Source organism: Cherax quadricarinatus, chromosome 25 (assembly GCF_038502225.1).
Source record: "Cherax quadricarinatus isolate ZL_2023a chromosome 25, ASM3850222v1, whole genome shotgun sequence".
In the NCBI taxonomy this organism is placed as follows: domain Eukaryota; kingdom Metazoa; phylum Arthropoda; class Malacostraca; order Decapoda; family Parastacidae; genus Cherax; species Cherax quadricarinatus.
This window is the reverse complement of record NC_091316.1, coordinates 38677580-38701932: the sequence shown is the minus strand read 5'-3', so window position 1 is coordinate 38701932 and position 24353 is coordinate 38677580. Positions and strand designations below refer to the sequence as shown.

The window sequence follows — 24353 nt, the reverse complement described above, 5'->3', positions numbered from 1 at the left end:
CAGGGAGAGTCTTGTATGAGAGGCAGGGAGAGTCCTGTATGAGAGGCAGGGAGAGTCCTGTATGAGAGACAGGGAGAGTCCTGTATGAGAGGCAGGGAGAGTCCTGTATGAGAGGCAGGGGAAGTTCTGTATGAGAGGCAGGGAGAGTCCTGTATGAGAGGCAGGGTGAGTACTGTATGAGAAGCAGGGAGAGTTCTGTATGAGAGGCAGAGAGAGTCCTGTATAAGAGGCAGGGAGAGTCTTGTATGAGAGGCAGGGAGAGTCCTGTATGAGAGGCAGGGAGAGTTCTGTATGAGAAGCAGGGAGAGTTCTGTATGAGAGGCAGGGAGACTTCTATATGAAAGGCAGGGATAGTCCTGTATGAGAGGCAGGGAGAGTTCTGTACGAGAGGCAGGGCGAGTTCTGTATGAGAGGCAGGGAGAGTCCTGTATGAGAGGCAGGGCGAGTTCTGTATGAAAGGCAGGGAGAGTCCTGTATGAGAGGCAGGGAGAGTCCTGTATGAGAGGCAGGGAGAGTCCTGTATGAGAGGCAGAGAGAGTTCTGTATGAGAGGCAGAGAGAGTCCTGTATGAGAGGCAGGGAGAATTCTGTATGAGAGGCAGGGCGAGTTCTGTATGAAAGACAGGGAGAGTCCTGCGTGAGAGGCAGGGCGAGTTCTGTGTGAAAGGCAGGGAGAGTCCTGTATGAGAGGCAGGGAGAGTTCTGTATGAGAGGCAGGGAGAGTCCTGCATGAGAGGCAGGGCGAGTTCTGTATGAAAGGCAGGGAGAGTCCTGTATGAGAGGCAGGGAGAGTTCTGTATGAGAGGCAGGGAGAGTCCTGTATGAGAGGCAGGGCGAGTTCTGTATGAAAGGCAGGGAGAGTCCTGTATGAGAGGCAGGGCGAGTTCTGTATGAAAGGCAGGGAGAGTCCTGTATGAGAGGCAGGGCGAGTTCTGTATGAAAGGCAGGGAGAGTCCTGCATGAGAGGCAGGGCGAGTTCTGCGTGAAAGGCAGGGAGAGTCCTGTATGAAAGGCAGGGAGAGTCCTGCATGAGAGGCAGGGCGAGTTCTGTGTGAAAGGCAGGGAGAGTCCTGTATGAGAGGCAGGGAGAGTCCTGTATGAGAGGCAGGGAGAGTCCTGTATGAGAGGCAGGGAGAGTCCTGTATGAGAGGCAGGGAGAGTCCTGTATGAGAGACAGGGAGAGTCCTGTATGAGACTCAGGGAGAGTCCTGTATGAGAGGCAGGGAGAGTCCTGTATGAGAGGCCGGGAGAGTCCTGTATGAGAGGCAGGGAGACTCCTGTATGAGAGGCCGGGAGAGTCCTGTGTGAGAGGCAGGGCGAGTTCTGTATGAAAAACCATTGTGATTTTTAAGAAAATGTTCTGCCACTTCGTAAGGCGAGCTTCTCAATTTATCACATATATATCTACACTTAGGTCCAAGGGGTACACTTACCCCAAGGGGTAAATTTACCCCATTGGGGGGTAAGAAATTAAATGGCAAGGGATAAATATTTGATGTACAAAACCTGACTAATTTATTTATTTCTGACCTTCTTTTTCTGACCCTTTATGATGGCCATAAATTTTTGGTATGGAAGAGGGGAAATGAAGAAATACATCAGGTCGAGCGGGTTAATTATGGAGGAAAAGTTGAGAATCCCTGACCATAGTTTGAGTTACTTGATTTGAGCTTCAAGAAGCTTTAAAATAATAGGTTGAAAATGTCCAGGGAAACGATGTATTTGTACGTTACGAACAGGATAAGGAAGCTAGTAGACAGAGAGTTGGAGGGAGGAGGAAGATGGTAGGAATATTTTGGACGTGACAACCTATGGACGTGACAACCCATGGACGTGACAACCCATGGACGTGAAAACCCATGGACGTGACAACCCATGGACGTGACAACCCATGGACGTGACAACCCATGGACGTGACAACCCATGGACGTGACAACCCATGGACGTGACAACCCATGGACGTGACAACCCATGGACGTGAAAACCCATGGACGTGACAACCCATGGACGTGAAAATCCGTGGACGTGACAACCCATGGACGTGAAAACCCATGGACGTGACAACCCATGGACGTGAAAACCCATGGACGTGACAACCCATGGACGTGAAAATCCATGGATATGACAACCCATTGATGCGAAAACCCATGCATGTGACAACCCATAGATATGAAAACCCATGGATGTGAAAACCCATGGACGTGACAACAATTGGACGTGAAAACCCATGGACGTAAAAACCCATGGATGTGTAAACGCATGGATGCGAAAGCTCATGGATGTTACAACCCATGGACATGTAAACACATAAATTTGAAAACCCATGGATGTGAAAATTCATGGATGTGAAAGCCCATGGGCGTGAAAACCCATGGACGTGACAACCAATGGAGGTGAAAACCCATGGAGGTGAAAACGCATGGATGTGAAAACCCATGGATGTGAAAACCCATGGACGTGACAACCCATGGACGTGACAACCCATGGACGTAAAAACCCATTGACGTGAAAACCCATTAATGTGTAAGCCCATGGATGTGAAAGCTCATGGATGTGACAACCCATTGACATGTAAACCCATTTACTTGAAAATCCATGGATGTGTAAACGCATGGATGTGAAAGCCCATGGACGTGAAAACCCATGTATGTGACAATCCATCGACATTTAAACCCATGGACTTGAAAACCAATGGATGTAAAAATCCAAGGACGTGAAAACCCATGGACGTGACAACCCATGGACGTGAAAACCTATGGACATGAAAGCCCATGGATTTGAAAACCCATTGATGTGAAAACCAATGGACGTGAACACCCATGGATGTGAAAACCCATGTAAGTGACAACCCTTGGATGTGAAAATCCACGAACGTGACAACCCACGGATGTGAAATCCTATGGATGTGATGAAAACCCATCGATGTGACAACCCATGGATATGGCAACCCATGGTCGTGACAATCCATGGATATGGCAACCCATAGACGTGAAAACCCATAGACGTGACAACCCATGGATGTGACAACCCATGGACGTGACAACCCATGGACGTGAAAACCCATGTATGTAAAAATCCATGATCGTGACACCCATGGACCTGACAGCCCATGGATTGGAAAACCAATGGACGTGACAATCCATGGACGTGAAAACCCATGAATGTGACAACCCATGGACATTAAAAGCCATGGATATGAAAACTCAAGGACGTGACAACCCATGGACGTGAAGACCCGTGGATGTGGAAACCCATGGATATGAAAACCCATGGATGTGAAAACCCATGGATATGAAAACCCATGGTTGTGAAAACAAACGTTTGTAAAAAGCCATGAACGTGACACCCCATGGACGTGACAGCCCATAGACGTGAAAACCCATGTATGTAAAACCCCATGAACGTGACAACCCATGGACCTGACAACCCATGGATGTCAAAACCCATGGACGTGAAAACCCATGGACATGACAACCCATGGATATGGCAACCCATGGATGTCAAAATCCATGGATGTGAAAACCCATAGATGGGAAAACCCATGGATGTGAAAACCCATGGATGTGAAAACCCATGGATGTGAAAACCCATGGCTGTGAAAACACATGGACGTGACAACTCAGGAACGTGACAACTCATAGACGTGATAACCCATGGACGTGACAACCCACAGGTGTGAAAACCCATGGATGTGAAAACCCATGGATGTGAAAACCCATGGACGTGAAAACCCATGGCTGTGAAAACCCATGGATGTGAAAACCCATGGCTGTGAAAACCCATGGACGTGAAAACCCATGGACGTGACAACCCAAGGACGTGAAAACTCATGGACGTAAAAACCCATGGATGTGAAAACCCATGGATGTGAAAACCCATGGATGTGAAAACCCATGGATGTGAAAACCCATGGACGTGAAAACCCATGGCTGTGAAAACCCATGGCTGTGAAAACCCATGGATGTGAAAAACCATGGATGTGAAAACCCATGAATGTGAAAACCCATGGATGTGAAAACCCATGGATATGAAAACCCATGGACGTGACAACCCACGGACGTGACAACCCATAGACGTGACAACCCATGGACGTGACAACCCATGGACGTGACAACTCATGGACCTGACAACCCATGGATTTGGCAACCCATGGTCGTGAAAATCCATGGACGTGAAAACCCATGGCTGTGAAAACCCATGGATGTGAAAACCCATGGATGTGAAAACCCATGAAAGTGAAAACTCATCGACGTGAAAACCTATGGATATGGCAACCCATGGACGTGAAAACCCATGGATATGGCAACCCATGGACGTAAAAACACATCGGTATGGCAACCCATGGACGTGAAAACCCACGGATGTGAAAAACCATGGATGTGAAAACCCATGAATGTGAAAAACCATGGATGTAAAAACCCATGGACGTGACAACCCATGAACGTGACAACCCATAGACGTGACAACCCATGAACGTGACAACCCTTGGACGTGACAACCCATGAACGTGACAACCCTTGGACGTGACAACCCATGGACGTGACAACCCACAGGCGAGAAAACCAATGTATGTAAATACCCATGAAGGTGACAACTCATGGACCTGACAACCCATGGATTTGGCAACCCATGGTCGTGAAAACCCATGGATGTGAAAACCAATAGATGTGAAAACCCATGGATTTGAAAACCCATGGATGTGAAAACCCATGGACGTGAAAACCCATGGACGTGAAAACCCATGGCTGTGAAAACCAATAGATGTGAAAACCCATGGATGTGAAAACCCATGGATGTGATCACCCAATGGACGTGAAAACCATGGACGTGACAACCCATGGACGTGAAAAATCCATGGATATGGCAACCCATGGACGTGAAAACCCACGGATGTGGAAAACTATGGATGTGAAAACCCATGAATGTGAAAACCCATGGATCTGAAAACCCATGGACGTGACAACCCATGAACGTTGCAACCCATAGACGTGACAACCCATGAACGTGATAACCCATGAGCGTGACGTCACAACCCATAGACGTGAAAACCCATGTATATAAAAATCCATGAACGTGATAACCCATGGACGTGACAACCCATGGATATGAAAACCCAAGGACGTGAAAACCCTTGGACGAGACAACCCATGGACGTGACAACCCATGGACGTGACAACCTATGGACGTGACAACCCATGGACGTGACAACCCATAGACGTGACAACCCATGGACGTGAAAACCCTTATACGTGAAAACCCATGTATGTGAAAACCCATGGATGTGAACGCCCCATGGACGTGACAACCCATGGACGTGAAAAATCCATGGATGTGGCAACCCATGGACGTGAAAACCCACGGATGTGGAAAACCATGGATGCGAAAACCCATGAATGTGAAAACCTATGGATCTGAAAACCCATGGACGTGACAACCCATGAACGTTGCAACCCATGGACGTGACAACCCATGAACGTGATAACCCATGAACGTGACAACCCATAGACGTGAAAACCCATGTATATAAAAACCCATGGACGTGACAACCCATGGTTATGAAAACCCATGTACGTGAAAACCCTTGGACGAGACAACCCATGGACGTGACAACCCATGGACGTGACAACCTATGGACGTGACAACCCATGGACGTGACAACCCATAGACGTGACAGCCCATGGACGTGACAACCCATGGACGTGACAACCCTTATACGTGAAAACCCATTTATGTGAAAACCCATGAACGTGACAACCCATGGACGTGACAACCCATATACGTGAAAACCCATGTCTGTGAAAACCCATGAACGTGACAAACTATGGACGTGAGAACCCTTTGACGTGACAACCCATAGATGTGAAAACCCGTGGACGTGACAACCCATGGACGTAACAATCCATGGACGTGACAAATCATGGACGTGACAACCCATGGACGTGACAACCCATGGACGTGACAACCCATGGACGTGACAACCATTGGACGTGACAACCCATGGACGTGACAACCATTGGACGTGACAACCCATGGACGTGAAAACCCATGGTCGTGACAACCCATGGGCGTGACAACCCATGGACGTGACAACCCATGGGCGTGACAACCCATGGACGTGACAACCCATGGACGTGACAACCCATGGACGTGACAACCCATGGTCGTGGAAGAAAGAAATAAATGTAGAGAGAAAAATTACAAAGTGTTTATTTAAAAAATAAAGTGCACATTAACGTAAAAGTGTTTATAAACGATTATTATAAATAAATTATTCGAGTTAGACGAGTTTTTTATATTATTACAAAATGTTATAAAACAATCAAGAACATTTTTGTTAACAAGTGTTGAATATAAATGCCAGCATTTTTGTGGTATTTATTGTATTCTTTTAACACATTTTAGAAAGTTACGGAAACTTAATAATTTTGCCTAAACAGAAATCTTGCAAAATTTGTAATATGTCTTCCTTTAGTTGCAGATATTGTTGCTGGTCTACACATCACTAAGGTGACAGTGCCGACACCCGTTGCGGTGGGGGAAGGTGGGTGGCTGGAGTGCGAGTTTGTGGACGAGGGAGAGAGCATCTACGCCCTCAAGTGGTACTTGGGACTGGACGAGATCTACCGTTGGACTCCTGCGGAGAACCCGCCCATCAAGACCTTCCCGGTGAAAGGCGACCCTTTGACTGTGGACACAGCCGCCTCAAACAGAGGCAAAGTTCGCATCAACGACGTGACACTAGGCGCGTCAGGGGTCTTCCGCTGTGAAGTGTCTGCTGAGGCCCCGGACTTTCACACCGAGTCCGAAGTTGCCACTATGACTGTTGTGGGTGAGAATCATAAGTCCAAGTCAGTGCAACACATCAGGGACACTTGTGAGGCTGAACATTGTGTATTTTAGAAATGTGAGGGAGTGTACTGGGTGTCTTTCATGTTATAGGGAAAATGGTTTACCTGTTTTTCATGGGTTATACCAGTGGAAAACTGCAAATAAACAGCAAACTGTATTCTGTACGGCAGCAGCACGTGCATGTTACCATCCTCCTTCCAGAGTAATCATCACTATACAACAGTTCTCAACAGTTAAAGACGGGATATTACCATTTCACCAGATTTAGTTAAAAAACCAGCCTCTCTATGTGAAGTTTGCGGAATGCAGTATATATATACACACACATATATATATATATATATATATATATATATATATATATATATATATATATATATATATATATATATATATATATATATATATATATATATATATATATATATATATATATATATATATATATATATATATATATATATATATATGCAATGAGATCACAGTAAACAGGTGATTTCAGAATATGCAAAACAACCACTCTGAAAGAATAGAGAAATTCCAAGCTCTTTCGTGACTACTCACATTATCAGGGAACCTTGACAATGTGAGTAGTCACGAAAGCGCTTGGAATTTCTCTATTCTTTCAGAGTGGTTGTTTTGCATATATATATGTATATATATATATATATATATATATATATATATATATATATATATATATATATTTATATATATATATATATATATATATATATATATATATATATATATATATATATTTGATATAATGAGATATATATTACTTAGTTTATACGTGCCATAGTTAACTTCTTTCCCTAGGATTAGACCCTAACAACATTACACTGCACCTGCTACCTCTCCTACATCATCAGTTATCCAGGGCAACCTCACCTCCCTAGTAACCTAGTCACAATGTACTTGACAGCCTATTTTAGTGCTAACGACAGTCTTATGTCACTGTTTTTTTCCTCCTCATCTATGTCGTTTATATACAGAATATTGTGCGCAACAAGCGTTCTAAAACTGAGTTCAGTGGAACACTACTTGCAGCGGGTCCTTATTCTGATTTCTCCCCATTTATGCAAACTCTATTTCCTATCGGTCAGGCATATCTCCTTCCTAGAGATTTTTCCTATTCTGTGTGCCACTACTTTCTTCAACAGTCTCCAAACGCCTTACTGAAATTATTATTCACGATAGCGTATTAATCTTCATTTACCGACTCGAATAACTTAGCATACATTTACATGGCGTTGAATCTTCTTTGTAAAACCGTCGTAACATTAATAATTCACATGTGCTGAGATCCATTGATCATATATATTTCAAGGAGGCTTTAAGCTGTGTCCTCATTTACTGATCCTATTAACTTGCCCACAATTATAGTTGTGTTAATTGATTTACAATCTGAAACTAAACACCAAACGTCCAATTTCTAAATAGGTATCACTTTTACCATTTGTAAATAGGAATCACATTTAGTATTTGTAAATAGGAATCACATTTACCATTTGTAAATAGGGATCACATTTACCATTTGTAAATAGGTATCACATTTACCGTTTTTACACTAATCAGGAACACTACCCGTTTATAGCAGTGTGTCGAAGAGCCCAGCCATTGACTTACTAAATTCCTCCAAACTTTCTAGTTTGATTTCACCATTTATTTGCCATAGGATCATGCCACTAGTGCCTCTGATCTTGCTTAATTTATTTTCGTAATTACTGATTTCTGGAACTTATTTAAGTCCTCTTATGCAAAAAACAGATAGGAATTAAGTGTTAAAAATGGCGCAATAAGAGTTAGCTGACATGTAAATTGAAGCTAGCTCATCTTTCCCCTATTCAAATTCCTATTTACTTGCAAGAAACCCTTTGAGATGGTCTTTGATTCCCTCACAATCTTAATTTTTTCGTCCCATCTGATTTCCTTTTACTGATTTATTGGTTACTAACGTGATCCTCTTTCTTGATTCGACCGGACATGTCCATCTTAATACCCATAAGAAACTTCAGATTACCATTTATCCCTAATAGAAGTAGTTGCCACCTGGGAGACCATCTAGATGCTTTAGACAATGTCATAGTCACGACCACCTCCACCTTCCTCTAGATCACCAGCTTTGATAATACTCAGTCAAGTTACCCTGTCTACACTGCTCAAGTCAACCTTAAGCAGCAGGAAAATCAGGGACATCAACCTCATTATCGTTATATAGGTAACTCCAAGAGATAAAGAAACTAAGTGATTTATGATCGCTTCCTCCAAGCTCTTCATTAACCTTAAGATTATTTATCAGAGATTCTTTATTTGCTATAATCTGTTGACTGTGTCGCAAACGTTTTAAAAACCAATCTTCGAATATTTTTTTTAGAAACCACGCCACGGGTGGTGATTGAACTCGCGGCTAGTGAGCCTTAAAACTCCAGACCGACAAGTTAGCTACTGGGCCAGTTGGCTACAATAAGATTCATCCAACTAGGTATATTTAAACACCATAGGAAGGTTAACATCGGCTCCATAGAGACGTACCAATTCCCATGGAAGTAGCAACGGTTTTCAGTCGATGGAATTACAAGTTGAAACTAGTCAGCTGAAACTAGTCAATTGCCTTCTTGTTTCTGTTTTCCCACTACCTACCGCCCCTGTACGGACATCAGTGCTTCCAACAGTTTTTACTGCTGTGTCAACATTGTTTCTTTTTGTTCCATGTCCAGCAGTATCGCTACTTTGTACCTCTGGAATTTGTATAACGTTGTCTTTGTTTCATCACCAGGGTCACTATGTCCATTTGGTGCAGTGTCCTCCAGGACAACACCAGCACCTCTGGAACACTTAGACGCCCATTCACAACTTAGATCTCTTCTAAACAATGGAAACATAAACACTTCAGCAGTATAATGTGATCCTTTATTGACAACGATCTGTTTGTGACTTGATAAAGCCCACTGCGTGGGCGAAACGTTGCTTAAGTGTTTATATTTCCATTGTGTCGGTATTTTATACCATTAATTTCTCTTACAGGCAAACCATTACGTATCACCCGGTTTTCTCCCTTTGACCTAATTAAATCCAAAACTATCCTATACTTGACAACCAGGTTTTCATTAATATCACTGCCTCCTGCACTGAGATAGACAATGGAATTGTTAAAATTACCTGACATGAAGTTATAATTCCTGCAAATTATATCACTTGTACTGACGCCTGGAAAACACGTACACTGCCTAGCCCTCCTGCCCTTGTTACTGAAGGCTCGGCCTATATATCTAATTTGTGAGTCCCCTGTAATGAGCACATTTTTTTTTTAGAGGAGGTAGGCCTACTTTTGTTATTAGAGGCTGCTCTATCTTTGTTATTAGAAGTAGGCCTACTTTTGTTATTAGAGGTGGCAAGCCTCCTTTTTGTAATTAGAGGAGAAAGGCCTTTGTTATTAAATAGGCCTATTTTTATTAGATGTAGGCCTATTTTTATTATAAGTAGGCTTACTTTTGTAATTAAAGGAGGCAGCCCTACTTTTATTATAGGTAGGCGTACATTTGTGATTAGAGATAGGCCTACTTTTCTTATTAGGGGTAGCTGTACCTTTGTTATTACAGGCTTACTTTTGTTATTAGAGGCAGCAGCCTACTTTTGTTATTAGAGAAGAAAGGCATTGGTTGTTAGAGGAGATGGGCCCACTTTTACTATTAGAGGGGGGATGGATGTTGTTATGAGAGGAGGTTAGGCCTAATTTAATTAGTAGGGGGAGTAGACCTACTTTTATTCTCACCGACCACTGGAGATTCATCCTGTAATGCAGCGGTGTTTCATTCACGAGTTTTTATATACCACACACAAAAAAATCTCATAAATTTGCACTAATATCTCTTCGGGAAGGTTACTGGAGCAGTGAGACAAGGGGAGGGTGGAGAGGCTGGAAGTCTGGTGTTGGGTGGGTTACTGGAACAGTGAGACAAGGGGAGGGTGGAGAGGCTGGGAGTCTGGTGTTGGGTGGGTTACTGGAACAGTGAGACAAGGGGAGGGTGGAGAGGCTGGGAGTCTGGTGTTGGGTGGGTTACTGGAACAGTGAGACAAGGGGAGGGTGGAGAGGCTGGGAGTCTGGTGTTGGGTGGGTTACTGGAACAGTGAGACAAGGGGAGGGTGGAGAGGCTGGAAGTCTGGTGTTGGGTGGGTTACTGGAACAGTGAGACAAGGGGAGGGTGGAGAGGCTGGGAGTCTGGTGTTGGGTGGGTTACTGGAACAGTGAGACAAGGGGAGGGTGGAGAGGCTGGAAGTCTGGTGTTGGGTGGGTTACTGGAACAGTGAGACAAGGGGAGGGTGGAGAGGCTGGAAGTCTGGTGTTGGGTGGGTTACTGGAACAGTGAGACTTGGGGAGGGTGGAGAGGCTGGGAGTCTGCTTTTGGGTGGGTTACTGAAACAGTGAGACTTGGGGAGGGTGGAGAGGCTGGGAGTCTGGTGTTGGGTGGGTTACTGGAACAGTGAGACTTGGGGAGGGTGGAGAGGCTGGGAGTCTGGTGTTGGGTGGGTTACTGGAACAGTGAGACTTGGGGAGGGTGGAGAGGCTGGGAGTCTGGTGTTGGGTGGGTTACTGGAACAGTGAGACTTGGGGAGGGTGGAGAGGCTGGGAGTCTGGTGTTGGGTGGGTTACTGAAACAGTGAGACTTGGGGAGGGTGGAGAGACTGGGAGTCTGGTGTTGGGTGGGTTACTGGAACAGTGAGACTTGGGGAGGGTGGAGAGGCTGGGAGTCTGGTGTTGGGTGGGTTACTGAAACAGTGAGACTTGGGGAGGGTGGAGAGGCTGGGAGTCTGGTGTTGGGTGGGTTACTGGAACAGTGAGACTTGGGGAGGGTGGAGAGGCTGGGAGTCTGGTGTTGGGTGGGTTACTGGAACAGTGAGACTTTGCGAGGGTGGAGAGGCTGGGAGTCTGGTGTTGGGAGGGTTCCTGGAACAGTGAGACAAGGGGAGGGTGGAGAGGATGGGAGTCTGGTGTTGGGTGGGTTACTGGAACAGTGAGACAAGGGGAGGGTGGAGAGGATGGGAGTCTGGTGTTGGGAGGGTTACTGGAACAGTGAGACTTGGCGAGGGTGGAGAGGATGGGAGTTTGGTGTTGGGAGGGTTACTGGAACAGTGAGACAAGGGGAGGGTGGAGAGGCTTGGTGTCTGGTGTTGGGAGGGTTACTGGAACAGTGAGACAAGGGGAAGGTGAAGAGGATGGGAGTCTGGTGTTGGGAGGGTTACTGGAACAGTGAGACTTGGCGAGGGTGGAGAGGCTGGGAGTCTGGTGTTGGGAGGGTTACTGGAACAGTGAGACAAGGGGAGGGTGGAGAGGCTGGGTGCCTGGTGTTGGGTGGGTTACTGGAACAGTGAGACTTTGCGAGGGTGGAGAGGCTGGGAGTCTGGTGTTGGGAGGGTTCCTCGAACAGTGAGACAAGGGGAGGGTGGAGAGGATGGGAGTCTGGTGTTGGGTGGGTTACTGGAACAGTGAGACAAGGGGAGGGTGGAGAGGATGGGAGTCTGGTGTTGGGAGGGTTACTGGAACAGTGAGACAAGGGGAGTGTGGAGAGGCTGGGTGTCTGGTGTTGGGTGGGTTACTGGAACAGTGAGACTTGGCGAGGGTGGAGAGGCTGGGAGTCTGGTGTTGGGAGGGTTGCTGGAACAGTGAGACAAGGGGAGGGTGGAGAGGCTGGGTGTCTGGTGTTGGGTGGGTTACTGGAACAGTGAGACAAGGGGAGGGTGGAGAGGCTGGGTGTCTGGTGTTGGGAGGGTTGCTGGAACAGTGAGACAAGGGGAGGGTGGAGACGCTGGGTGTCTGGTGTTGGGTGGGTTACTGGAACAATGAGACTTGGCGAGGGTGGAGAGGCTGGGAGTCTGGTGTTGGGAGGGTTACTGGAACAGTGAGACAAGGGGAGGGTGGAGAGGCTGGGAGTCTGGTGTTGGGTAGGTTACTGGAACAGTGAGACAAGGGGAGGGTGGAGAGGATGGGAGTCTGGTGTTGGGAGGGTTACTGGAACAGTGAGACAAGGGGAGCGTGGAGAGGCTGGGTGTCTGGTGTTGGGTGGGTTACTGGAACAGTGAGACTTGGCGAGGGTGGAGAGGCTGGGAGTCTGGTGTTGGGAGGGTTGCTGGAACAGTGAGACAAGGGGAGGGTGGAGAGGCTGGGTGTCTGGTGTTGGGTGGGTTACTGGAAAAATGAGACTTGGCGAGGGTGGAGAGGCTGGGAGTCTGGTGTTGGGAGGGTTACTGGAACAGTGAGACAAGGGGAGGGTGGAGAGGATGGGAGTCTGGTGTTGGGTGGGTTACTGGAACAGTGAGACAAGGGGAGGGTGGAGAGGCTGGGAGTCTGGTGTTGGGTGGGTTACTGGAACAGTGAGACAAGGGGAGGGTGGAGAGGCTGGGTGTCTGGTGTTGGGTGGGTTACTGGAACAGTGAGACAAGGGGAGGGTGGAGAGGCTGGGTGTCTGGTGTTGGGAGGGTTGCTGGAACAGTGAGACAAGGGGAGGGTGGAGAGGCTGGGTGTCTGGTGTTGGGTGGGTTACTGGAACAATGAGACTTGGCAAGGGTGGAGAGGCAGGGAGTCTGGTGTTGGGAGGGTTACTGGAACAGTGAGACAAGGGGAGGGTGGAGAGGATGGGAGTCTGGTGTTGGGTGGGTTACTGGAACAGTGAGACAAGGGGAGGGTGGAGAGGCTGGGAGTCTGGTGTTGGGTGGGTTACTGGAACAGTGATACAAGGGGAGGGTGGAGAGGCGGGGAGTCTGGTGTTGGGTGGGTTACTGGAACAATGAGACTTGGGGAGGGTGGAGAGGATGGGAGTCTGGTGTTGGGAGGGTTACTGGAACAGTGAGACTTGGGGAGGGTGGAGAGGCTGGGAGTCTGGTGTTGGGTGGGTTACTGGAACAGTGAGACTTGGGGAGGGTGGAGAGGCTGGGAGTCTGGTGTTGGGTGGGTTACTGGAACAATGAGACTTGGGGAGGGTGGAGAGGATGGGAGTCTGGTGTTGGGAGGGTTACTGGAACAGTGAGACTTGGGGAGGGTGGAGAGGCTGGGAGTCTGGTGTTGGGTGGGTTACTGGAACAGTGAGACTTGGGGAGGGTGGAGAGGATGGGAGTCTGGTGTTGGGAGGGTTACTGGAACAGTGAGACTTGGGGAGGGTGGAGAGGCTGGGAGTCTGGTGTTGGGTGGGTTACTGGAACAATGAGACTTGGGGAGGGTGGAGAGGATGGGTGTCTGGTGTTGGGAGGGTTACTGGAACAGTGAGACTTGGGGAGGGTGGAGAGGCTGGGAGTCTGGTGTTGGGTGGGTTACTGGAACAATGAGACTTGGGGAGGGTGGAGAGGCTGGGAGTCTGGTGTTGGGTGGGTTACTGGAACAGTGAGACAAGGGGAGGGTGGAGAGGCTGGGTGTCTGGTGTTGGGTGGGTTACTGGAACAGTGAGACAAGGGGAGGGTGGAGAGGCTGGGAGTCTGGTGTTGGGTGGGTTACTGGAACAGTGAGACAAGGGGAGGGTGGAGAGGCTGGGAGTCTGGTGTTGGGTGGGTTACTGGAACAGTGAGACAAGGGGAGGGCGGAGAGGCTGGGTGTCTGGTGTTGGGTGGGTTACTGGAACAGTGAGACAAGGGGAGGGTGGAGAGGCTGGGAGTCTGGTGTTGGGTGGGTTACTGGAACAGTGAGACAAGGGGAGGGTGGAGAGGCTGGGAGTCTGGTGTTGGGTGGGTTACTGGAACAGTGAGACAAGGGGAGGGCGGAGAGGCTGGGTGTCTGGTGTTGGGTGGGTTACTGGAACAGTGAGACAAGGGGAGGGTGGAGAGGCTGGGTGTCTGGTGTTGGGTGGGTTACTGGAACAGTGAGACAAGGGGAGGGTGGAGAGGCTGGGCGTCTGGTGTTGGGTGGGTTACTGGAATAGTGAGACAAGGGGAGGGTGGAGAGGCTGGGAGTCTGGTGTTGGGTGGGTTACTGGAACAGTGAGACAAGGGGAGGGTGGAGAGGCTGGGAGTCTGGTGTTGGGTGGGTTACTGGAACAGTGAGACAAGGGGAGGGTGGAGAGGCTGGGAGTCTGGTGTTGGGTGGGTTACTGGAACAGTGAGACAAGGGGAGGGTGGAGAGGCTGGGAGTCTGGTGTTGGGTAGTGTAATTTGGGGTGATGCTTGAGGGACGAGGTTGGTTGGATGATCTATTAAGTAAACTTGTTGAAAGGTAATGAAGAGAATTAATTGAAGATAAAATATAATAAATTTAGCTGTGGAACTTTGAAAATATTTATTTATTTATTCGTTATATGGAGTGTGTGGTTGCTGGAGGGTGTGGGTGATGGAGGGTGTGGGTGTTGGAGGGTGTGGGTGATGGAGGGTGTGGGTGTTGGAGGGTGTGAGTGATGGAGGGTGTGGGTGATGGAGGGTGTGAGTGATGGAGGGTGTGGGTGATGGAGGGTGTGAGTGATGGAGTGTGTGGGTGATGGAGGGTGTGAGTGATGGAGGGTGTGGGTGTTGGAGGGTGTGGGTGATGGAGGGTGTGAGTGATGGAGGGTGTGGGTGATGGAGGGTGTGAGTGTTGGAGGGTGTGGGTGATGGAGTGTGTGAGTGATGGAGGGTGTGGGTGATGGAGGGTGTGGGTGATGGAGGGTGTGAGTGATGGAGGGTGTGGGTGATGGAGGGTGTGAGTGTTGGAGGGTGTGGGTGATGGAGGGTGTGAGTGATGGAGGGTGTGGGTGATGGAGGGTGTGGGTGATGGAGAGTGTGTGTGGTGGAGGGTGTGGGTGTTGGAGGGATGGGGTGATTGATTGTATATCAGTGAAAGAGAAAGTGTGGGGTAATTTTGAGGAAGGTTGAGTGGAAGGTGTAGGAAAGACAGGGATGAGAAGGCAGGATAGATGGGTAGTGTTGGTGGTCATAGGGGGAGGGTAGTGTTTGTTTTGATAGGGGGAGGGTAGTATTGGTGGTGATAGGGGGAGAGAAGTGTTGGTGGTGATAGGAGAGGGTAGTGTTTTGGTGATGGGGGAGGGTAGTGTTGGTGGTGATAGGGAGAGGGTAGTGTTGGTGGTGATAGAGGGAGGGTAGTGTTGGTGGTGATAGGGGGAGGGTAGTGTTGGTGGTGATGGGGAAGGGTAGTGTTGGTGGTAATAGAGGGAGGGTAGTGTTGGTGGTAATAGGGGGAGGGATATTGGTAGAGAGGTGTCCAAGGTCGTGAGAGAATGGAATTATAAATTATATAAAGAACTGTGAGAAAAAACTGGTCCTATGAGATGGAGTGAAGATAAAATCTTAGTGAAACCGAAATTACATCCGTTGAAAATTAAAGTCTTGGAAAAAATTCTCGTAAACAGTTCTCAGCAGAGACTGATCAGGAAGAAGGTTTATTCGCCATTGCGTAAAAGGAGAGGTAACCATACAGAAGAAAAATCCACTACTGTTAGCACATTATAACACCTCCAAATATCACATTACAGGCAGATTTCTTTAGCCACATTTTTCTCGTTCATTGTTACTGGGTTTACACAAATAACCCAACTTGGACCATTATCTAGTCACACTAGTTAATGGTCCAACTCAGACCGAAACATCGTCATAAGTTTCATTCTTTTATGTGAGGATTAGTTGTGTATTGTTCCAGTCACGGCATTGTGCCTTTAAATTCGATATTGACTTTGTTCACTAAGGAGTCCCCACCATCAATTAACGGATGTCTTAATCAAAAACATTTAACCCGTCAATTGACATTCTGACGTTTGTGTCAGCAGGTGTTAACAAGCACACTCAATGCTTCCTTACAGACCTACCAGATGAGGATCCCAGGATCAGCGGAGTGGGGTCCAACCACCAGCTACACCAGGAAGTGCTGGTGAACTGCTCATCCCCGAGGTCTCAACCTCCAGCCTCCCTCACCTTCTACGTCAACCAGGAGCTGGTAACCTCTCTCCCCTCCACCACCAGTACGTGGTTATATAATGGGAAAGTGGCGCTCTCGATGCGCCCTAAAGACGAGCAGCAGCTGTACAGAGTTCGACAGATGTAGCTGTTTGGGCCTCAAAATTCTACAGAAATCATCACTACGTGATGTATTTTTGTAGATTGAGGATCGAGCATACACTCCTCACCCACGGTCAACTGTTGGAAGGAATTTCTGCTCCTCTCTGTACAGCTCGCAGTCTGCCACTGATTGTGACTCTCTTTTAATAACAACATTATTCTCCTCCCACGATAGATTATTTATGTTTTATAATGGAAGAATTGTCTGTAGAGACGTCGGTGGCATTTTAGGGGGTAAACTAATGTGATCAAAAGAATGAGCTTTATAAATATTAAAGATTTTATCTTTATGTGATGTTATTTATTATTTTAATGGGTTTTGTATAGGGGTTTTGTATGAGGTTTTGTATGTATGAGTTGGATGTGAACTGTAATTATACAGAGTGATTTGTAAATCCTTCAGTTTGCGTAGAATTTCACCTCTACCTTCTCCATCATTTCACACTGTTCATTATCACAAGCAATATCGTCACGACATTTCCTCTGCCACTTTTTACTACTCATTGTCACCTTCGTAACTCCTCCAAATCCAATTTGTACTGAAACGAAGTGAAAAACGACGAAGTGGTAAACGAGTCCAGGCTGGGGTTTAGAGGTCAGGCGACAAAGCCATTATAATTCTATTCCCAGAGTATGAATTCGTTAGTAAAGGGAAGGAAGGGAATCATAAGTAAAAGAATAATTACCTCAGTCATTAATTAATACTGCCACCACTTGCCCTCATTATTGCGAGTTTAAAAGAAGAGAAAATACAGTTCCAGCATAAGGAAGATTTTGTGAGAGCAGGAAACATCAACACGAGTCATATATTATATGACCATAGAGAGACAGACACCCACATCCTTATAGACGGTACTTGAAATTTCTCTGCAGTGCTAGAGGAGTTCTGAAAATAACATTCTGTGAGCACAGTGTATATTACAAACACAGGTAAAGAATGGTCTGTGAGACCTGGTCGTAATGGGAATGTGGAGCAAACAAAACTCAACAGTAGACTATAATGTATACATACCTGTACATACCTGTATATATCACTAAATGATATATACAGGTATGTACACTATGTACAGATAGAATAGTAAGTGCGCACCACGGTGACAGATGGCAAAGCCAGAGAGTGTTCACCGTGCTCAATCAGCAGCTAGGCAAGTCTGTCAATGCTTACCACAAGTGAACCACGTTGCTTCAGCTTTGGTGGGCTTGCCTGTTATTGGCCAATGAACTAAGGTACCGATTTAATGATGAGTACCCTATTGATTATTAAATCCTTAGTACCCGGTTCGCTGGTTGGGAGGCAGCCTGGGAGTGTGACATTCGCCGAATAAATTGTAACATACTCTTTGCATGCTACCCCATCCCCCTTCCCCGAAAAAGGGCTCCATTATCAGGGACTAGGTCTCCACCTCCATGGGTAGCATGCTGCCATAGCACTGAACAATGAAGGAACCGCCTTTCCTTTTGACCATCCAACTCATTAGATAGGGCTCAACCTTTTTTCGAGACTCAAAGTCAAACTCTATCCCAGAGCGAGACAGCAGACAGTAGGGCTAACATTGGTTCAAGACACCTGTAGATGGCAGCAGAATGCCCCTTCACTAAAAAGAAAAAAAAGACGTATTCATAAAGGGGGAAAAAAAGAGCTAAGCTACCCACATGATCCCTAACACATCCTAACCTATACACTTAAAGAGTGTCCGTCAGCATATTTTCCTTGCCAGCAATATGTATGACTCTAATGCTCAAGGATTGCAGCCTGAGACTCCATCTCATCAGACATATGTTGTGGTTGTTCTTGGTGTTTAGATAGAGTAGAGGATTGTGATCGCTGTAGACTGTGACCACAAGGAGACCTCAGAATGTTTCAGTACGAGTATCAGAGCTAGGGCTTCTTTCTCCATGGTGGCATAAGCTTTTTGGTGAGCTAGATACTTGGCAGAGAAGTAAGTGACAGGCTGCAACCACTCTTCTCCAGATTTCTGTAGGAGTGCAGTCCCCACCCATGACTCGCATACATCAATCTGTAACTCAAAAGGTTTTGAAAAATCTGGAGACAGGAGAATTGATGCAGTACAGAGTAGTCGTTTGACTTTGTTAAATGCTTCTTGACATTCTGGGGTTCAGCGAAACTGCTTTTTCTGACTAGTGAAGTTAAGGGGGATACAACATCTGCAAAGTTTATACTGAAGCACTATAGAAACCTACCATCCCTAAAAAACACTGGAGGGATTTCCTATAATAAGGAACTAGGTAATTCTTAATGGGAATTTTTTTTAGCAAATTTAGGGGCTACTTTACTACAACCCACTTCATGGCCCAATAAAATATTAGTAGACTGGCCAAAGGATGACTTACACAAATTAACAGTTAACTGATAACTTAAAATTCTCAAAGAGATCCTTAAGTCAGGAAACATGTTGGTCCCATGTAATGGAAGCAACTGCTATATCATCCAGATAAGCTGTTGTCCCTTCAGATCCTTTATTAGCCTGATGGATTAGCCTCTGGAAAGTGGCTGGCAAGTTCAGCATTCCGTATGGGGTCATGTACATTGATAGTGACCTCTTGGAATTATGAAGGTAATGAATGTCCTGTGAGACCTGGTCGTAATGGGAATGTGGAGCAAACAAAACTCAACAGTAGGCTATAATGTATAATTGCCTTCACCAGATGATGCATACAGGAATTTACACTATGTACAATATGTACAAGTCTGTCAATGCTTATCACAAGTGAACCACATTGCTTCAGCTTTGACGGGCTTGTCTGTGATTGGCAAATGAACCAAGATAATGATTTAACAACAGGTACTCTACTGATTGTTAAACCCTTAGCACCTTGTTCGCTGATTGGGAAGCAGCCTATACGGAGAGTGTGACATACGCTGAATAAATTGTAACATACTCTTTCCATGCCACAGCTTGTCACAGCAAGTAGCTTCTATTTTCAAGGGCCACCAGTCGCTACTAAGCCTATTTAAAATAATCTAGTTTAGCTACAGAATTAAAAAAAAACTAATAATACTGTACGAAAAAATCCAGTGGAACCTCGGTTTTCCTTTGCCATGGTTTTCATCGAATTCAGTTTTCGACAATTTTTTTTTGTCAAAATATTGTCCCACTTTTTGTTCATCACCTCGGTTTTCGTTTGCTGAACCGAACGTGTCCGTCTGCCCCTTCCCAAACATAGCACCCCACACATGCACACTGAGTCAGTCTGGCTTTGTTTCTCATCGAGTGGGCATTACCCTGAGCATTCATACAAAACATTTCAAAATAATCCATTGTTTTTTGTGCTTGTTTATTGAGTGTGATTGCTAAAGCCACCATAGGGCCAAAGAAAGTTTTGAGTGCCAGCCCTTTGATAGAAAAGGCGAGAAACACTATAGAATTCAATGGTGGTAGAGGGTGATAGTGATGGTGGTAGACGGTGGTAGTGATGGTGGTAGAGGGTGGTAGTGATGGTTGTAGAGGGTGGTAGTGATGGTGGTAGAGAGTGGTAGTGATGGTGGTAGAGGGTGGTAGTGATGGTGGTACAGGGTGGTAGTGATGGTGGTAGAGTGTGTTAGTGATTGTGGCAGAGGGTGGTAGTAATGGTGGTAGAGTGTGTTAGTGATTGTGGCAGAGGGTGGTAGTGATGGTGGTAGAGGGTGTTAGTGATTGTGGCAGAGGGTGGTAGTGATGGTGGTAGAGGGTGTTAGTGATTGTGGCAGAGGGTGGTAGTGATGGTGGTAGAGGGTGTTAGTGATTGTGGCAGAGGGTGGTAGTGATGGTGGTAGAGTGTGTTAGTGATTGTGGCAGAGGGTGGTAGTGATGGTGGTAGAGATAACCTCTCCTCCCTCTCCCTTCCTTGCCATCTTTCATATGCCAACAAGAGTCTTCAGTAAAGGTAAGAGTGATTTAAATGTTCATTTATCCATTTCACTATTGCTTTATATTTATTTCTCATTTTTTTCTGTATGTAAAACTATAGTTATTCTCTATAAAATGTTTTATGTTAATATTTATGGTTGTCTGGAACGGATTAATTGAATTTACATTATTTCTTATGGGAAACATTGCTTCAATTTTCATTGAATTCGGTTTTCGTCAGACTCTTTGGAACGAATTGTAGACGAAAACCGAGGCAAACACATTTATGAGATATATTTTAAATGAACATCAGAATACGTAATATAAAACTACAAACAGGAATGTAAGACATAAAAGTATATAGGCTAGCATGAGAACATGAGAAGGTAGAAGATTAGACACAGAAAGATATATAAATATATAATATAGCACAAGTGTAAAGCAGGTTAAGTCATCAGACGTAAGTCAGAACATAATGAGAGAAATATGAAAATAGATCCATAAAACACAGTTGAAGAGAATAAGAAAAAAAGCATTGGAATGAGAGGTGAAATAGGTTAAGTGATAGGCAAGAATGAGCTTGGTTAACTTATAATGAACACATAGAGGGGACAAGAGCTAGGTTAAGCAACCAATCTTAAGATAAATTAACAGTTAATATGACAATAACAGTTAATATGACAACAAAAAGATAACATTCTAAAATGATTAGGCTAGGCTAAGTTACCATAGGCCAAAGTCACAGTGTCACAATATAGAAATTTCTCTATCTTTTTTTGCCTATTTACTGTTTTCACCATATATCAGTGTGTTACTCCCCCCCCCCCCTTCCCAAGACTGACTCAAAATGTGCTTTCCAATATGCATTTAATAATGAAAAATCTTTTAGATTTTTTTTTTAAATAGAACGTATACATTTACTTGGAGAATTTTTTATATTGGAATTTTACAAATTTAATAACAATAGAAAATGCTGATGGAATTTAATTCCTGAATTAAAGTATTCTTTTAAATATTCATAACTAATTACTTACCAGACTAAAGTTACTGAAGCATACCTCAATACACAAAAAAATCAATAGAATGCCAGGGTATTGTAATTCATTTAATTTTGATAAATATTGCAGTCAGTGGGAAACGTGTGATTGTTTTTTCTTCGCCAGTTCTTGGATACATTAAGAAGTGCTTGAAAGGGTACAACCTCGAATCTACTGGTTCGTTTTTATTTGCAATAGAGTTGGAAAGCTTGACTCACAAAGATATGTCGACACAAATGGAAGCACTGTATTGATGGTTCTTTCTGCCACATTTGGGTAGAAATTGCACATCAAAGGACAAATTTCTGTTAATGATTTCTCACCGAACATATCTCTTGCTCTGAAATCAGTCTTCAGCTCCAGAAAAATAATTTTAATAATCATCAGGAACTTTTTCAACTGACAATTTAAATGAATTTCGCATTAAATCTAACTCCTCATCACTGAGTTCAGGAAAATAGCGGCTTAATTCATTTTCCAGTGCTGTTAAATGCTGGAAAATTTAATTTTGTTACAAATTCTAGAAACACTTGGTGTTCACTAGCAGCAAGAATTAATGATAGTTTCTCGAACATCGCAACAGTTTTTATCTTAACTTTCCTCTTCCAGTTTTCCAGCTTGCTCATCAAACCTTACAAGGAATCTATGAATTTCATGGTATTTATATTCCTTCCTTGCATCTGAAGATTCAGTTTACTCAGCTGCTCAAGAATGTCAACCAAACAAGCAAGGCACATGATCCATTCCTTATTATCCAGTCAGGCAAAAATTTCTATCTTACCCTGAACTTAAAAAATTTAATTTAGCTCATCTCTAAGCTCACATGCTCGCTCAGTTACATTTCCTCTTGAAAGCTATCTAACATTTGTGTGGAAAAGAAGCAAATGATGGATTACATCCACGTCGATACGTAACTGCTTGAAAAGTCGTGAGTTGAGAACTCCTCCTTTGACAAAATTCACAAAAAGGCAAAATACCGTAGCTGGAAGAATGCACAAATACCCCGTGACTTTACGAATGGTCCGCCTTGGACTATTTACAAAGTCACGCTTTTGGGGCTCGCTTTTGCGCACAAACTTGAAATCCACATTATGTCCCCAACATAGTTGGTGCTCCATCTGTACAGCATCCAGAGACATTATCCCACATAAGATTTTCAGATTCAAAGACAGAGGAAACTTTTTCAAAATATCTGAGGCCTTTGTAGTTGTTTTAAGAGGAGAACAAAAGAGAAGCTCTTTCAATGATCCTGAGAGAAAATATCTAACAAACACCAATAACCGGGAACAAGATTACAGGTCAGTTGATTCATCAAGTTGAACTGAAAATAAGCCAAATACTGCATAACTTGATCCTGAATAACTTGATCTTTGATGTCAATAGCCACGTCCCTGATGTTCCTTTGAACAGTTCTGTTTGATAGCGAAACTGCAGCAAGTTTATCTCCAGTCCATTTCCCAACACAGTTTCCATCATTTTGAGAGTGCAAGGTTTAACCATAGCTTCACCAAATTGTATGTTTTTTTCTGTTTTATCTCCAGTGCTACCATATAAGAAGCTTCAATAACCTTACAGTTCATTTTTTGTAATACCCCTGTTGTATTTTTTGCAATACCCCTGTTGTATTTTTTGTAATACCCTTGTTGTATTCAGTTTCATTTTTTATAGAGCATTCCCATGATGTTCAAAGAAGCCTTTGTCTTTGTCCTTATGTTGAGGATGAACAAGTTGCAAATATTGATTCAACTTTGTTGGTTTCACAGAGAAAGCTTTGCTTCAAGCAACACATTGATGGATGTCAATCCATATTGAATATATGAATTATTGTAACCTCTTTTTCTGACACTCATGATGGGCCCCAAGTTCTGTAAATGAAAAACAAGAATAAGTCAGATAAATAGGTGAAATATTTATCTTATTTTAATTTAATCTGTGAAATTCAATAAACTTTAATGAATGTCACAGATTAAATTAAAAGCAAACTACAGAATGTACATAATCTACAGATTGCACATAATCCACAAGACATCACAGATTGTACGTAATCTACAGATTGCACATAATCTACAGATAGTACATAATCTACAGATTGCACATAATCAGTACACTGAGGTCAGTGGTCACGTGTGGTCATACCTGGCCTAAGGTGTCTGGGATTAGCGTGGGGTGTTACCTAGCACCATGGCTTGTTGTAGTGTTTCAAAATCTCAGGTTAAAGTGTTGAAGAAGAAGATTCTGCCTCTTCAGGAGGAAAATAGGAGGCTGAAGCTTTGTCTAGCTGGGTTTGGGAGTGAGTGTGGCATGGTGGTAGCTGGTGAGGAGGAAAAAGTTACCAGCAGTGATTTGGAGAGTGGCAGCCGCTTTAAGTGGCAAGTGGTTCACAATTCAGGAAGAGGGATGATAAGGAAGGTTAATAGAGAAGATGGGAAGGTAGGAAATCGATTCTCTGTTCTCCAGGACGAGTGTACTTTAGTGGTTAGTGAGATTAAAGGTACCATTGACTCCCCTGCTTATCAAGGTAAGAATATTCTGATTGTGGGAGATTCTCAGGTAAGATATATGGACCGTGCTTTTCGTAAAAGAGATAGAAA

At 44.8% G+C, this 24353-nt stretch overlaps 1 protein-coding gene across 3 annotated transcripts in view; it reads left to right on the top strand.

Moving 5' to 3' along the window:
• Positions 1-24353, top strand: part of LOC128689969 (uncharacterized) — a 124345-nt gene that overhangs the window by 78805 nt on the left and 21187 nt on the right. The window contains exons 2-3 of one of the 3 annotated variants that reach the window (XR_008407235.2): positions 6472-6828; positions 16622-16780. Coding sequence is in view for 2 of the 3 variants with exons in the window: in XM_053778434.2 (XP_053634409.2) it covers positions 6472-6828; positions 16622-16755 (491 nt within the window). In the remaining variant the exon portion in view is untranslated. The remainder of the gene's footprint in view (positions 1-6471; positions 6829-16621; positions 16781-24353) is intronic. The other 2 variants (XM_070088697.1, XM_053778434.2) reach the window with 2 other exon arrangements.